The 15,518-nt window shown below is 43.3% G+C and overlaps 1 protein-coding gene across 2 annotated transcripts in view; it reads left to right on the top strand.

Annotated features, from left to right (window-relative positions):
* Positions 1–15,518, top strand: part of MSRA (methionine sulfoxide reductase A) — a 232,527-nt gene that overhangs the window by 135,742 nt on the left and 81,267 nt on the right. For both annotated transcript variants that reach the window (XM_018085547.2, XM_008929058.3), the window contains exon 5: positions 6,665–6,771. In XM_018085547.2, coding sequence (XP_017941036.1) covers positions 6,665–6,771 — 107 coding nt within the window. The remainder of the gene's footprint in view (positions 1–6,664; positions 6,772–15,518) is intronic.

The raw sequence follows: 15,518 nt of genomic DNA, 5'->3' as shown, positions 1-15,518 counted from the left end.
TGAGTTGGAAGGGGCCTTAAGGATCGTCTCATTCCAACCTTGACACCTTCCACCATCCCAGGTTGCTCCAAACCCTGTCCAACCTGGCCTTGGACACTTCCAGGGATGGGGCAGCCACAGCTTCTCTGGGCAACCTGTGCCAGGGCCTCCCTACCCTCACAGCCAAGAATTCCTTCCCAATATCCCATCTCTCCCTGCCCTCTGGCAGTGGGAAGCCATTCCCTGTGTCCTGTCTCTCCATCCCTCGTCCCCAGTCCCTCTCCAGCTCTCCTGGAGCCCCTTTAGGCACTGGAAAGGGGTCTCAGGTCTCCCTGGATCCTTCTCTTCTCCTAGTGAACACCCCCAGCTCTCCCAGCCCATCTCCAGAGCAGAGGGGCTCCAGCCCTTGGAGCATCTCTGTGGCCTCCTCTGGACTTGCTCCAGCAGGTCAAGGTTCATCCATCTCAGAGACAGATTTTTGAGAGAAGGCACTTTTCAAAAATCCTAATGTCTCTTTATGACAGAAAAATCTAAAAACTTATCTAAAACTAATCATTTCACTTTTGATTAAAGTTAAATCAAGTTTGATTGAAGTTAAAAGTCCCCTACAATAAGTTTAGTGCCATTAAGGATCATTTATGTTTATAATTCACTGTTCTATTCATCAGTTCTAGGCACTACTGGTAAATATGTATTTTCAATTAATAATTAGAAGTGGATTCAAATTCCTGTTTGCCAGTGTCAGTTAAAACTTGAGCTTTTTGATATTTATCAAAACCAACCTGTGGGGTTTTTTTCTGGGCTCAGGTAGATCATGGACCTCCTTCAAAGGTCAAAGAGTGTTCAAAGAGCATTTAAGGAATGTTATATCTGAATGAATTAATAAATAATGAAGCATACAGGGAACTCTCAAATCATGGCTTCCTTAAGCCTTCCTAGTTTTGTAATATGAAGTTTTGTGATGTTTTGTATATGAACTGTTAGAGGAACAATATTGCATATGGAATGTGAATCACAGAATGGGTTGGGTTGGAAAGGACCTTAAAGATCATCTCAAATACCATCTTCTTTTTTCAAAAGAAGACCAGAAATACAGTTTCCTCCTTGACAATGAAAACTGTGTTTATTGAAAACTTTCTGAACCTTTGGCTCTGTTGACAGTGTAAAAGTTTCCTTTAATATGTCCAAGCTCATTAATGTATTTTTAACCTTCTGAAGAAACTCTTTTATATTTCATTTATCCTTCCTGCACCACAGCACCTTGAAAATCATCAAGAACTCTCAATCCACAGCCCTGTAACTAACTTCTTTCCTATTAACATTTTTCTCCTTTAATCATATGCTATAAAGAGTTTTACTTTCCCCTGGCAACTTTTAAGCTGTATAGATGTAATCATTATAGTGAGTGATGACATCAAGCCAGGGTGACATGGTGCAATTGATTTTTACTAAATAATTCTATGATGAGCTGGAAGAAGGAGTTTTATTAGTCTTAACTCAGCAAGGATTGATTGGGGAAAAGAAAACGGCCAATCAGTGTATCAGGTTTCTGGGGGGATAAGAAAATAAGTGACAGCTGCAGAAAAGTCTATAAATCACAGAAAAAATTATGATAAAAATAAGAGCTGTGAACTGCCCTTTAAAGTTTCACTGGATGGCAGAGAAGAGTCTCACAGACCTCAGTCATTTATCTCCATTATGCCTAGGATCCTCTGGGAATAGCAAAGTTGAAGGATGATGCCATTACATTTTTTTTATTATTTTTAAATGGAGGGAAGATAAGGAGTGGTGTCTAAGTATTACTTTCAAGCCATTAGAGGATTGAGTCTTCAAAAGAATTCCTTGATTTAGCCAATAAAATAAAGTGTCTTTTGCTTTAGCTTTCTACAGGTAATATATAAAAGATTCACCATTTTGAACCAGATTTGCTTGTTGGCAATTTCTTCAGAAAAAAGGTACTGGGAAATATGTTTTTTTATTAATCACAGAATTACAGAATGGTTTGGGTTGGAAGGGACCTTAAAGATCACCTTGTTCCACCCCCCTGACCTGGGCAGGGACACCTTCCTCTATCCCAGGTTGCTCCAAACCCCGTCCAGCCTGGCCTTGAACACTTCCATGGATAGGGAGTCCATATTCCAGTCCATATTCTGGTCCTTCAAACCAAAAGAGAGATGGTATTTACTGCTCTGATGCCAGAGAATATGGGGGAGACCAAAATTATCTCACCCCTACCCAGGTGCATCAGAAGATAGCAAAGTATTGGTAAGAGAGAGCTTTTTAGAGCCATTTCTTTGCTTGTTTTCTACATTTGGGCAAATAACAGCTTTCCAGTGGAAATGTGTTTATATTCCATGGCAATCTCAACCTGGGAATCATTCCTTTTGCAGGATCTGGGAGAGCCTCACAGCTCCCTTTTCTTTCTACCATCCTCTGGCCACAAATTTCTGTTTCATATAAAACAAGTGCTGAGCTCTTGAGGGCATTTAGTGATTAATTGGTGTTCTGGTCTCTGCTGGCACAGTGAGGACATTTTATGTTCTCCAGAGTGGTCCAGGCTGAGTTGCTTTGGTCAGCCAAAGTGAAAGACCTGGATATAATCCCTGCCCAACATCTAAACACACTTAGAGCTCCAGGTGCCCTCATGCTTCCTCATCCTCCAGAAACAAGAGCAGCAACTGGCCAGTGCTCTCACAGGATTTGGGCTTATACACTTTGGCACCACATCCAGACATATTTTTGTCTCTTGCTAGAGAGGTGGAAATTATCTACTTTTTTATCAGCTCTGAAATCAGTCTCTCTGTCTAAACATCTCTTTGATGACAGATTTTGTGACTGTTCCCAGCATAAAAGCTGATTTTCCACCAGCAGCAAGTGCCAGTCCTACAACTCCAGGGTATGTTTGTTCCTGTCCCTGTTGGATGTGTTCCTGATCACCTGGTCAGGGAGACAGGTATTTTCCCAGGGCAGGGGCAGAGGTTTCCATCCCTGGAGGGATTTAAAAGCCATGTGGATGTGGCACTTGGGGACATGGGTTAGTGGTGGCCTTGGCACTGATGGGAAATGGTTGGACTCGATGATCTTAGAGGTCCAACCTAAATGATTCCATGATTCCTCAGGGGTAATATATTTGCTTAACAACTTTAGGAACCTGTGTATGATCTCAGCCTCAAATGAAAAGGAGGATCAGGCCCTACTGACAGATTTGCCTATTTATTATGTCCTTCAGGATGAGATTTATCCCCTGGAACTACCCTAAAAACTATCCCTAAACTGGCAGATTGAATGACTTTGAGACTTCTTGCAGCACAGTTGAAGGAAACCAGCATTTTCCTAGAAGATCCAACTGATGTTCTGTAGGAATTATTCCTTCTGCCAGTTAAGAACTTAAGCACAAATACCTTGTGGAATTTTTAGAGAGCCAAGCACAGGTCACTTTTTATTCAGTAAATGTGTTTTTAAAAGACAAGATTGTTAAGTTTGTTAAGCTCAATCATCCTACCACAGTTGTTTAGTAAATTGAATTTCTTGCCTTGTTTGCTACTCATTGAGTTAGTGAATCCCAGCAAATAGGACTTGCCAGAGGGTTTTAAAAAGTCAGTGATGTACCCTTGAGATGTCAGTTTGTCTGTGTGAGGGACATTACAAATAACAACAGCAACAGTGGCACTTGGTTATGTCTATTACAAGGAATTTATTTTGTCATCCCAAAGTCTTTGTGGCTTAGATAATATATTAGTTATGTATTGGGGGAGATTTAGGTACAAATTAATTTAAGTAACAAGTGAAAATAAATGACATTTTAGCTTAGATGTTTGATCACATTAAAGCTGCACTTTGAGATAATACATAAAATGTCTGTTCAGTCTTCTTCATTCCATGGGGGTGGTTTAACAGTCCAAACCAGCATTTGGTTCTGGGAGGGGCTGTTATTGCACAGCCTGAATCCTTCTTAGCTTTCTACTTTCATCACTGACATGGTTCAGCTCTGGGAGTTTTGGTATCCTGGGCTGATCCCACAGCGTGGGCAGCAGGGGAGGGGGGGATTCTGCCCCTCTACCCCCTCAGGTGAGACCCCACCTGCAGAGCTGCCTCCAGCCCTGGGGAACAACAGCACAAGGACATGGAGCTGCTGGAGCCAGTCCAGAGGAGGCCACAGAGATGCTCCAAGGGCTGGAGCCCCTCTGCTCTGGAGCCAGGCTGGGAGAGCTGGGGGGGTTCAACTGGAGAAGAGAAGGCTCCAGGGAGACCTCAGAGCCCCTTCCAGAGCCTAAAGGGTCTCCAGGAGAGCTGGAGAGGGACCTGGAACAAGGGATGGAGAGATAGGACACAGGGAATGGCTTCCCACTGCCAGAGGGCAGGATTAGATGGGACATTGGGAAGGAATTGTTGTCTGTGAGGGTGATGAGGCCCTGGCACAAGTTGCCCAGAGAAGCTGTGGCTGCCCCATCCCTCTTCAAGGCCAGGTTGGATGGAGCTTGGAACAACCAGGGCTAGTGGAAGGTGTCCCTGTCCATGGCAGGGGTTGGAATGAGATGATCTTTAAGGTTCCTTTCAACCCAAACTGTTTTATGATTCTCTGATTCTATGAAAATGTCTATCCTTGATCTAAAGCCCTCAGGAATGGAATGTGGCTTTAGGTGCATTGCTCAAAGGAGAAACACTCTTTACTGCTTGAATATTGCCTTGTTCCCATCTGCTATTTTTTACACTTTGGCTTTCAATTACCCAACCTCATTAAGTAACTTTGACAAGACTAAAGATCTTTATTTCTCTGGTTTTTTTTTCCCCTCTCTAAATGTGTTTTCAAACCAGAGTCAGTTCTTCTCTTAAATTTCTCTTCAATAAATTAATTTAGCTGACTTGCTTCTCCTTTACTCTGTCCTGGTGGCACATGCATATATTAAATAATCTTATCTTCTCTCGCAGAGCACATGAGCTTGTGCTAAACTCATACTCTTAAACTCATGGTAGAAATTAGCCCACTGTGGAGTGATCCCCCATTCAGAGAGATTTTGTGGTCTACTCCCTAGTTGATTGCTCAATGGTTTGTTAAGCAATAAATAGATTTGTAGAATGTTAATGCTTAAGCTCAGACATCAATTAGCATTAACATATCCTGGCAAAACTAAGGCTTTCCTGGCCTGGACTCATTTTGTTCCTAACTCTTCAGTAGCACTGGATTTACAAGAGCTCCCTGAAAAGCATTTGCAAAGGAATGAGCAAAACATTCCCTGCCTGGCAGTTGAGACTATTAAGTATTGATGAAGAGCACAGTCACTGTTTTTAGGTGTAACAATACAATTTACCAGTGAAAATAATCAGAAAACTCTGTAACGTGTTTTGGTTTCAGATTCTTTTATGTAACTGTTGGTCATCAGAAGGAATTTTAGCCCTAATACATATTTTAAAGTATTTCTGTATCTCTCTGTTCATAAATATTTCAACCAGTTTTCATTTGTTTATTGTCCTGTCCTTTAAATCGTTTTTCTGTTGCCTTCTAAAGACAAAGAGGAATAAAACTTACCAGGATTTAATGAGTAATAATATATTGATGTATCTTTTTCCCCAGTATCACAGGTTCTTTCTCTACCCTCTGCCCTTTGCTTGGGGGCTATCAGGACATATATTTTCTTTTCCATTTCATCTTCATAGTCCTGAGAGTTGATGGAAATCTTCAAAGGGACCTCTGTAGTCTGGTGGCAGTCACAAGCCAAACTCTGATGATTTCCAGTTTCACTTGTTTTTTTTCACTCACCCAAGTTCATCAGCACCACCAGACAAAACTCAAAATTAACACATTTTATTACAGAAAAGCAAAAAATCATGTTCTTGAGTGCAAAATTGGGAACAAGGTGTGAAAAACTGCGTAACACCAAACCCGATGTGGGCTGCTCACCTGAGGGGGGCAATCATCACCTCTCTGCTTTGTCCCATTGTTTTATAGTTTCACAGGTAGAATCCATCTCACATTTTGGAAATTTGTACATGGGCAACTTCATAGAATCAGCCTTTTGAAGGGCTTATTTAAATATCACAAAACCTTTGTGCCTAAATTACCCATCCAGTCTGGCCTTGAACCCCTCCAGGGATGGGGAGTCCACATCTTCTCTGGGCAACCTGTGCCAAGAGTAACTGGTTTGCTCCAAAGGTATTTTGAACCTTTCTGCCATTAATTTGTACTCCTCCAGCACAAGAGAAATTATAAGCACTTGGTAAAATCAACATTTTTTGGTAAAATCAACATTTTTGGTAACTATTTGCATGGTTCAAAATGAATATTTTCAGATGGATTGCAGGGAGTGCAGCTGAATTACTGAAAGTTTTGCATCTGGATTTGACTGCTGTGTGATGTAATAAATGTGAAATGCTCATATTTCATTTGCATGTCATTTAAATGGATGTATCAGTGTTGAATCTCTTTGGGACTCTTTAACCAAAGACTTGGGCTTCCTAAAAACACCTGCTGGAAGAGGCTGTGCCAATCCAGCTGCATGGAGCATCCTAAATTTAGTGGAAGGTGTCCCTGCCCATGGCAGAGGATTGGAACTAGATGGTTTAAGGTCCTTTCCAACCCAAACCGTGCTAAGATTCTGTGAAATTCAGGTGTTTTGACCTTCTCCCAGCAGCCCAGGGAGGGGGAGAGGCTGATCCTCATGGTGTTCCGTGTTTTCTCTCTTTCCAGGGATGAGGCAAGGCAATGATGTTGGCACTCAGTATCGCTCGGCGATCTACACGTTTTCCCAGGAACAGATGGAAGCTGCCTTGAGGTCTAAGGAGGAATATCAAAAGGTAACACTGGGAAAGGTGTGGAATTCCTTCCCATATGAGCAGAGGTCAAAGATGTCACCAGTGAGCACAACATCACTCCTTGTGCTGTGTGTTTTCTGTGTTGCTGTTGGAGCTCCTCGTTCCAATAATGAACTTGCATCACAGTCGCTTTAAATTCCAACTTTTATGAATGTGTTGGTTTGTGTGAGTCATTTTATAACTATTCAGAAAAATAGGTCCTTATGCAGAGATATTTTGAATCTCTGGAAGAGATTTTTTTAATGTGGCTGCACCAGAGCAGAAATCTGTGATCCTAGAGCTATTCCAGCATCTCCTGAACCCTGTAGGTTCAGAAGGGTGAACCCAAAATCTCAGATCCAAGAGTTCCTGAACGTTGAGGGAAGGTCCTGATCAATATTTGAGCTGCATAACTCAGGATCACCCACCTGCTGCTTATAAGTTGCTTCTATGAAGCCATTCCATAAATGTCTGTGATGGGATGTGACAGCCCGTGACTTACTAAGAGTATTTGTTTTGACACAAGGATTTGTGTGAGAGAAGATCAACCAATTCCCTTTCTGTACAGCCCTGTTTTTCAGGGAATATGGGTTCTGTCTCTTCCCTGCCACATAAGCTATTATTTAACTAAAGGCAGGGGGATTAGTGTCCTGCAGTGTCTCTGCATTGTGGTTGCTGTCTGAGCTACCTCGTGCTCTTTTCAAAGCAAGATCCAGGTTCTACAGAAGAGAAATAGAAATTCTTATGACTTTTATGAAATAGAAAATATTTTCATTTCTATGGAATATAAATGCTTATAATTTATATGAAAAAAAACCACTCAGCCTGGGTCATCAGAGCACTGGACTTAAATAGTGCTAAAAGAATCTCAGTGTTCATATGCTGAATTATATGATGACTTCACTTGTGTTATGTTAAAGAACCAGGAGCCGAGGTGAATATTTAATGTTAAAAGTAAACAACTGTATTTTTTATATGCCAGTCAGAAGGTCCAAAGAGGAGGTTCAGGTGCTGAAACCCTGTGCAGCAGTTTGGGTTTCCCCAAGGTGTGTGTGACTGGGGGGGTTGAGCTCTGGAGGAGCTCGTAGGGCTGGTTCCTACGTACAGTCGGAATTATTTTGTGTGCAGAGAGGTGCTCTGAACTGCAAGTAAATAAACTGAAAGTCTTTCTTAGCAGTGTGAGAGCTGTGCTTGTAAATGAGGTGTTCAATGACATATTTTCTCCTGAGTAGCTGAACACATGGGGAGAAGTCAGTCTTGCAGATGTTTATGTGATTTAACAGAGTGGTTTCGCAAGGTTCACTGTTCATATTTGTAATTCAGAACTTTTTTTCTCGTTATTTCCCTTAGATCCACTGCTTTTTCAAATTCCTTTTATTCCTTTCTGTTAGAATCTGCTGACCAATATCACCCTGCAAATCTTACAGCTTTAATTTGCTTTCCCATCTCTTTTATTCTCTGCTGTTATTTGTCATTAAATAAATACTGACATGAAAGCGAAATTGCAAGGTAGGAGATTGCAAGATGATATTACAGAAATTTCCATCATCAAATAGATTTCCTTAATGGCACCATTTAAAATTTACCTACTTTGAAGTCTATCACCATTTGAAAAGTGTGTATAATTAGTACATTTATATAATTAGGCACAACTGTAAGTGAGCACATGTAGAGTTTGTTTTTGCACTGAAGTGGGGAAGGAAGGGACGGTGTTGCCAACTGAGGAAGTACAGCAAATATGTACTGAAATTCCTTGGGGATCTGTGGTTCCTATGTATTATTAACAACAATATCTACAATATTATCTACTGAGGTATTGCAGGAGCAGTGGAGTGGTTGCATGGGAAACACACTGAGCAAACAATTTGTTCAGGAATCCCTTTTCATATTAAATGTTTTGCATTACATGATTTTAATGTAAATCTAATACAACCACTTCCCTTATTATTGCAGCAATTTAAAATAAATATCAGGCTCTTCTGGCAGTGACATGTGCCAGATAATCATGGATAAAAACACGTGGGAATGGCACAGTGCTTGATTTTTCCATGCTAGGAAGGGGGAAAGGGCTAACAAATACTGCAAGTACAATAACTGCACTGTGTATGGGTGGCTCTGGAGTTTTTTGACACAGCAAAATTATAAAACCAAAATGTCATTTGTTTGTTTGTTCCCTGAATAATTGTACTTGTGCTCTTGAGGTGTTTGTGAGCTGATGACCTGGAAGAGAGCTAAGAATGGCCTTCAACCAGAAAATGATATAGAGGAGTTGGTTTTTTCCAGAAAGACAGGGAGAGTTGATAATTTAAAGGAAATGATTTTGTTTACTGAGGATAGAAACCATCCAACCCCAGTCTTGAATTTTTGCCCCCAAGACTGGCTGCCTGAGGCACTGGCTTCTCCCTGGAGGACGGAGAGTGTGTTCAACTCTGTGTTTAGCAAACAGCAGGGGCTGGAAGGAGCAGAACAAACCAGTTTGGACCAGAATAGGTGTTTCAAGAGGGTTTGATCTTCAGTAACTGTAGTTGGTCCTGCTAACCACGAGGTACCAAGTGAACACCTTGGTACTGGGCACTGCTGAAGCCAGACCTCAAATCCTGGGGGGCAATTTTGGGCCCCTCCATTCAGGAAAGACATTGAAGGGTTGGAGCATGTCCAGGGAAGGGAATGGAGCTGGGGAAGGGGCTGGAGCACCAGGAGCAGCTGAGGGAGCTGGGGGGGCTCAGCCTGGAGAAAAGGAGGCTCAGGGGAGACCTTCTGGCTCTGCAACTCCCTGACAGGAGGGGGGAGCCAGGGGAGGGAACGGGCTCTGCTCCCAGGGAACAAAGGACAGGATGAGAGAGAACGGCCTCAATTGTGCCAGGGAAGGATTAAGTTGGATAACAGGAACAATTTCTTTCTGGAAAGAGTGGTCATGCATTGGAACAGGCTGCCCAGGGCAGTGGTGGAGTCCCCATCCCTGGAGGGATTTAAAAGCCGTGTGGATGTGGCACTTGGGGACATGATTAGTAGTGGCCTTGGCCGTGCTGGGGAACACTTGGACTCGATCTTTGAAGGCTTTTCCAGCCTAAATGATCCTGTAATTCTATATTAAATGACAATGAAGAGGAGATTTATTACCAACCTGGGAATGAGAGTCAGGATGTGCCCTGAGCCCAAGGATCCTGCAAGGTTGCATCTATTTCGAGTTGTGAAACTTGTTGCTGATTCCTGCAGCTGCTCCAACAGCTGAGAAATGGCATCAGAGCCCTGAATATGCATCGAGCTGCGTGTCTTTAGCTGCTGATGAAGCTGAGAACATGCAGTCAGAGTCAGCCAGTGCTGATATATATTCTAATACAATAGTGTTGCTGGTAAATGGTAACACAATGTAAGTGTAATCAGAAAAACATACAGTGAGGGCCAAGGCTTGGTGAAATCACTGTGAATGAGCTGTTCCATCAGTTTTGCCTGAAGCTGAAGTTTTTTAATACAGTTGAACCTGAGGTTACTCAATTTTCAAGACAGTTGCAAGCTGGATTTGGTTTTCAAATGAATTATCAAGGCAATTGTAATCCAGGGAGTGAAATCAAGGTGGGAAGAAGTTTGTATTTTTTTTTTTTTCGGAATCAGAGGCTGCATTTGTTTTGTGAAGCACTAACCCTGTGTTTTAAGTGTCCAAGAATATACTGAGTCCCTCCCCTCCTTTGAATCACAAAATGGTTTGGATTGGAAGGGACCTTAAAGCCCATCTCATTCCACTCCCTGCCATGGGCAGGGACACCTCCCACTGTCCCAGGTTGTTCCAAGCCCTGTCCAGCCTGGCCTTGGACACTTCCAGGGATCCAGGGGCAGCCACAGCTTCTCTGGGCAACCTGTGCCAGGGCCTCACCACCCTCCCAGGGAAGGATTCCTCCCCAGTATCCCATGTAACCCTGCCCTCTGGCAGTGGGAAGCCCTTCCCCCTTGTCTTGTCCCTCCATCCCTTGTTCCAAGTCCCTCTCCAGCTCTCCTGGAGCCCCTTTAGGCTCTGGAAGGGGCTCTGAGGTCTCCCTGAGCCTTCTCTCCTCCGGGCTGAACACCCCCAGCTCTCCCAGCCTGGATCCAGAGCAGGGGTGATGGATGGAGCTGTTCTGCAGGATAAGGGAAACAGGGAACTAGCACTGGCCAGCAGAAGATGCAACAGTGTCTGCAGCTCAGCAGTTGAACAGATATTGTGAAACTTCCATAAACTTGTGGGATGATGTATGAACAAACCAGCAATACCCTCAGGTACAAACCCAAGAGGTTTATATTTGATATTAGAGAAAAGAGATTGAAAACCTGGAGTTTTCTGGCCAGTGCAATGAGCTATGGAGCAGAAACTACAAGAGATGAGGGGGTTGGGATTGTATTTGTGAAGCTGGAGTAAAGGTTCTTCACAGACCTTTGAGATCTACAGTTCTGAGTGCTTAATTCCATGAAGGAATGCCTTGTGGAGTGAATTTCCAGCATTCATCTGTGTTTTTATCTGATGTGCTGTGTGAGTTTAGAACAGGCTTTGCCTGGGAGGTGATTTTTCATGTGATTTTTGGCTGGGAAAAGTTAAATAGCTCTTTGAAAATTAGATTGTTTTTATTAAAGCAATACAGTAGTCAATAAAAAAAATAACACCTGCTTACTCCTCTTCAAATTCTGTCTAATTCAGAGCTTTATGTATCAAATTATCTCTGCTTCACTCTGATGTGAATGGCAGTGACTCGATTCCTGATTGATGGTTGGTGGCTCTCAGGAAAACAAGCAAAGCTGATCTGATAAGCTGAGCCATTCTTTGTTTTGTAATCACTTCTCTGTGCTACAGAGATACCCTTTGAATGTTCATCCCTCTCCGAGAAAGCTGCATTTGGCTCTGGATGAGGAGGTTTTGTGTGAACAGTTGCAAACTCTTTTCATGTTACTGTAAATGGCAGAAAATTGGAGTTCTTTGTCACTCCAAGAAAATTTGGTCACCTCACAGCAGAAAACTAATACTAATACATTTCCTGGTGACAGTGTCAGCGAGATAAAAGCATTAATGGCATGAATTTAGCATGAACTTGTGGATGGCTCTACCTGGACTTCAGCAAAGCCTTTGGCAACCCCTCCCATGGGATACTCCTGGAATAGCTGGCAGCCCATGGCTTGGACAGGTGCACCTTCTCTGGGTTAAGAACTGGCTGCTGGCTGGGCCCAGAGGGTGGTGGGGAATGGGGCTGCATCCAGTTATCTGGTCACTGGTGGTGTCCCCGGGGCTCAGTGTTAAATGTTTAATATCTTTATTGATGATCTGGATGAGAGAATCGAGTCTGACGTGAGCAAATTCGTGGATGACGCCAAGTTTAGTGGGATGTGGATCTGCTGGGGGGTAGGAAGGGTCTGCAGAAGGATCTGGACAGGCTGGATCTATGGGCTGAGGCCAATGTTGTGAGGGTCAACAAGGCCAAGTGCCAGGTCCTACATTTTGGCCACAACAACCCCTCCAGCACTCCAGGCTGGGGCAGAGTGGCTGGAAAACTGGAAAAGGCCCTGGGGGTGCTGACTGACAGCAACTGAGAGTGAGCCAGGTGTGCCCACGTGGCCAAGAAGGCCAGTGGCACCTGGACTGTACCAGCAATAGTGTGGCAGCAGGACCAGGGCAGTGATTCTTCCCCTGTGCTGGCACTGGTGAGGCCACACCTCGAGTCCTGTGTCCAGTTCTGGGCCCCTCAATTTAGGAAGGACATGGAGGAGCTGGAGTGTGTCCAGGGAAGGGAACGGAGCTGGGGAAGGAGCTGGAGCACCAGGAGCAGCTGAGGGAGCTGGGGGAGCTCAGCCTGGAGAAAAGGAGGCTCAGGGGGGACCTTCTGGCTCTGCAACTCCCTGACAGGAGGGGGGAGCTGGGAGGGGTCGTGCTCTGCTCCCAGGAAAAGGGACAGAGGAGAAGACACAGTCTTAAGCTGCACCAGGGGAAGTTTAGGTTGGACAATAGGAAGAATTTCTTTCTGGAAAAGGTGATTAGGCATTGGAAGGGGCTGCCCAGGGAGGTGGTGGAGTCCCCATCCCTGGGGATGTCCAAGGCACTCAGTGGCTCTCACTGCTCTGGGCTGGGTGACAAGATGGAGATCAGTCAAAGGTTGAACTCGATGGTCTCAGAGATCTTTTCCAGCCTCAATGATTCTGTGATTCTCTAATATTGTAGTTGGCTTGTTTGAATTTCTTGGAATAAATATCAGGGAGCTGACCTGTCCTATTGTCAACTGATTAACAACCCATGTGTACTTCCTTTGTGGAATTTATCCCAGAATCCCAGAATGGTTTGGGTTGGAAGGGACCTTAAAGCTCATCTCATTCCACCCCCTGCCTTGGAGAGGGACACCTCCCACTGTCCCAGGTTGCTCCTAGCCCCATCCAACCTGGCCTGGAAGATTTCCTGGGACAGGGCATTCCCTGAGGCAGAGAAGTGCCACCATCCTAGGCTGAGTTCAGCCAACTGCGTGTTATTTCTGTTCCCTGGATGCAGCAACAGCTCATTTTATTGTGCTCTTATCAATGCTGAGCAAGGCAAGATTTTTTTATAGCTTTCAATTCTGCATATCTTGTGTTCACTTGATAAAGGCAGGGCCTTTCACTTGGCCCTGTGACTGATGCAAATACAGCTAATCATGCATTTGAAATTACAACTATGAACAACACGATGGAACCATATTTTCTATTTTGCAATCATTTTTTCATCTGGCAGGTCACGGAGGTCAGCGAAGAAGCCATTTGCTTTATTGCACTGTGAATGTGAAGCTTATATTGGACATTTAAACTGATGTTAGAAATTGCCCTACAATAAACTAATGTAAATATCAAATGGATTTGACTCCAAGAGTGGGCTGTAAATAAAACATTTCCTGCTTTGCGTGGCTTGCTCTGCTCGGCTTCCCAGTGATGTAAAAACATGCTCAATTTGTGTAGACATCAAATTTTCATCTACTTAGGCAGATGAATTCTCAATCTTCAGGGCAGATCTCCATGTTATTCAGAAAATGAATATTTAAAGGGTTGATTTGTCTTGCCTACAGGAGTTTAGTGTTGTTTGAGGTGTCCTACTCCATCTGAGCCTCCACCCCAGCTGGACACAGATCTCCTGTGCGTCCTGGGTCATACCAGTGGGGAGGAAACATAGAAGAGTCTGCAGTGATGCCAACACAGGGGTAAAAACCTTTCCATCAGCCTGTAAATGTGTTCTCACGTGGCTCAGTGGCATCTGGGATCGTTCTGAAGGGCTCCTAGTTCAGGCTTTTGAATTTCTTGATCTTGATTATGCATCTGTTCCAGCACTCCAAAAGTTTCACAAGCATATTAAATGTCAGGTGCATAAATTTGATAATGATGTTGATAATGATGGTTGAAGTGTACACAGTGAATTACAGGGAACAGGATGGAGTTCCTTCTCTTCAGGAAGCTCTCAAGGAGCTCAGTTTAACTATTGTGGAGGACTGGATAACACAGTCTAGAAGAAGGTCAAACGAAAGATGATGATCATTAGCTGTGGCTGTTCTGTGTCAGGTCTTGTTCTCTTTGTGATAAACATAACCCTTAAAACTGATTTAATCAAAAATTTCCAGGAATTAAAGCTGAGAAATATCTCCAGATGTGTTCAGTCTCGAGATGTGTGAAAATGTTGTGTTTTAATTCTGCTCTGGCCTTTGGATCCATCCATGTCCAAGTGAAGGATAAGGCTTGCCCTGGGACCTTCTGTATTGATCTGGAGATGGGGGAGAAGGGTTGACCTGGTTTGTGGCTTCCATACAAATTCAAAAATTAAACAAAAAGCCTTTTTTAAGTGGCACAGACATTTTTAACGAGTATGGGATCATTACTGCTACCATCCAAATAGTTTGCTTATCCTTAGTGCAAAACTGTGGGATCCAAAGAACTACTCAAACCTCAAGTTTTCTCAGTGACAAGAGTGTGCCTGAGCCAGGATTCAAGTAAGTTCTCATGGAACACTTTTCCCACTGTTTATCCAACTCTAAAATCAAAGCTGAAAATGTATCTGAGCATAATGACACTTCAGGAAGTTCTGAGCTCCACAAAGCTCTCACTTGGAAATGACAGATACTCAATATTTATAAAATATATTGCTTGGGTTTCTAAACATGGACATAGGAGAGTCCACTTAAGCCCTCAAGTTCATGTAACTTGATAACCACAGGACTACAGCATCTACTGACAGTTGTCATCCCCTGGTGAAGTTGTTTTCTAGCTGATGTTAATGTTTGCTTAAATAAGTGTCAAGATTCTTTTGCAGAACCCGAAGCAGATCAGCCTTACAGCTGCAAATCCACAGCAGCCCCGTTAGAATCCATGGAATTACTTTGGATTTCCAGTAACGCAACTGTGATAAAAATCTGTCCCAGGAGTTTCTTTCATTTCAGCCTTTTTGTTCCCCACTGAACTGTCAGAGAATTCGGTGCATTATTTTCTGTTTGAAGTGTGTCACTCCTTCAAACAGAGCTCTTGGCTTTTGGGAGAACTAGTCAATATTTCCTGCAAAGAAAAATCAGAGTATGCTTTAGCAAGCAATGTTTCTCTGTCTGTTTTGATCTTGTGATCTTTTTTCATCAAGGGTCTTTTCTTCTTTATTGAATTCCACAGACTGTAGAATGATCTCTTTCTTTTATTGTTGTTTTATCATGGAATCACAGAGTGACAGAATGGTTTTGGTTGGAAGGGACCTTGGAGATCATATAGTTCTAACCCCCTGCCATGGGCAGGGACACCTT

This window comes from Manacus vitellinus, unplaced genomic scaffold (genome assembly GCF_001715985.3).
Source record: "Manacus vitellinus isolate BGI_N305 unplaced genomic scaffold, ASM171598v3 scaffold_82_pilon, whole genome shotgun sequence".
NCBI classification, from domain to species: Eukaryota; Metazoa; Chordata; class Aves; order Passeriformes; family Pipridae; genus Manacus; species Manacus vitellinus.
The sequence above is the reverse complement of the archived record's forward strand: the minus strand, read 5'-3'. Positions and strand labels throughout refer to the sequence as shown.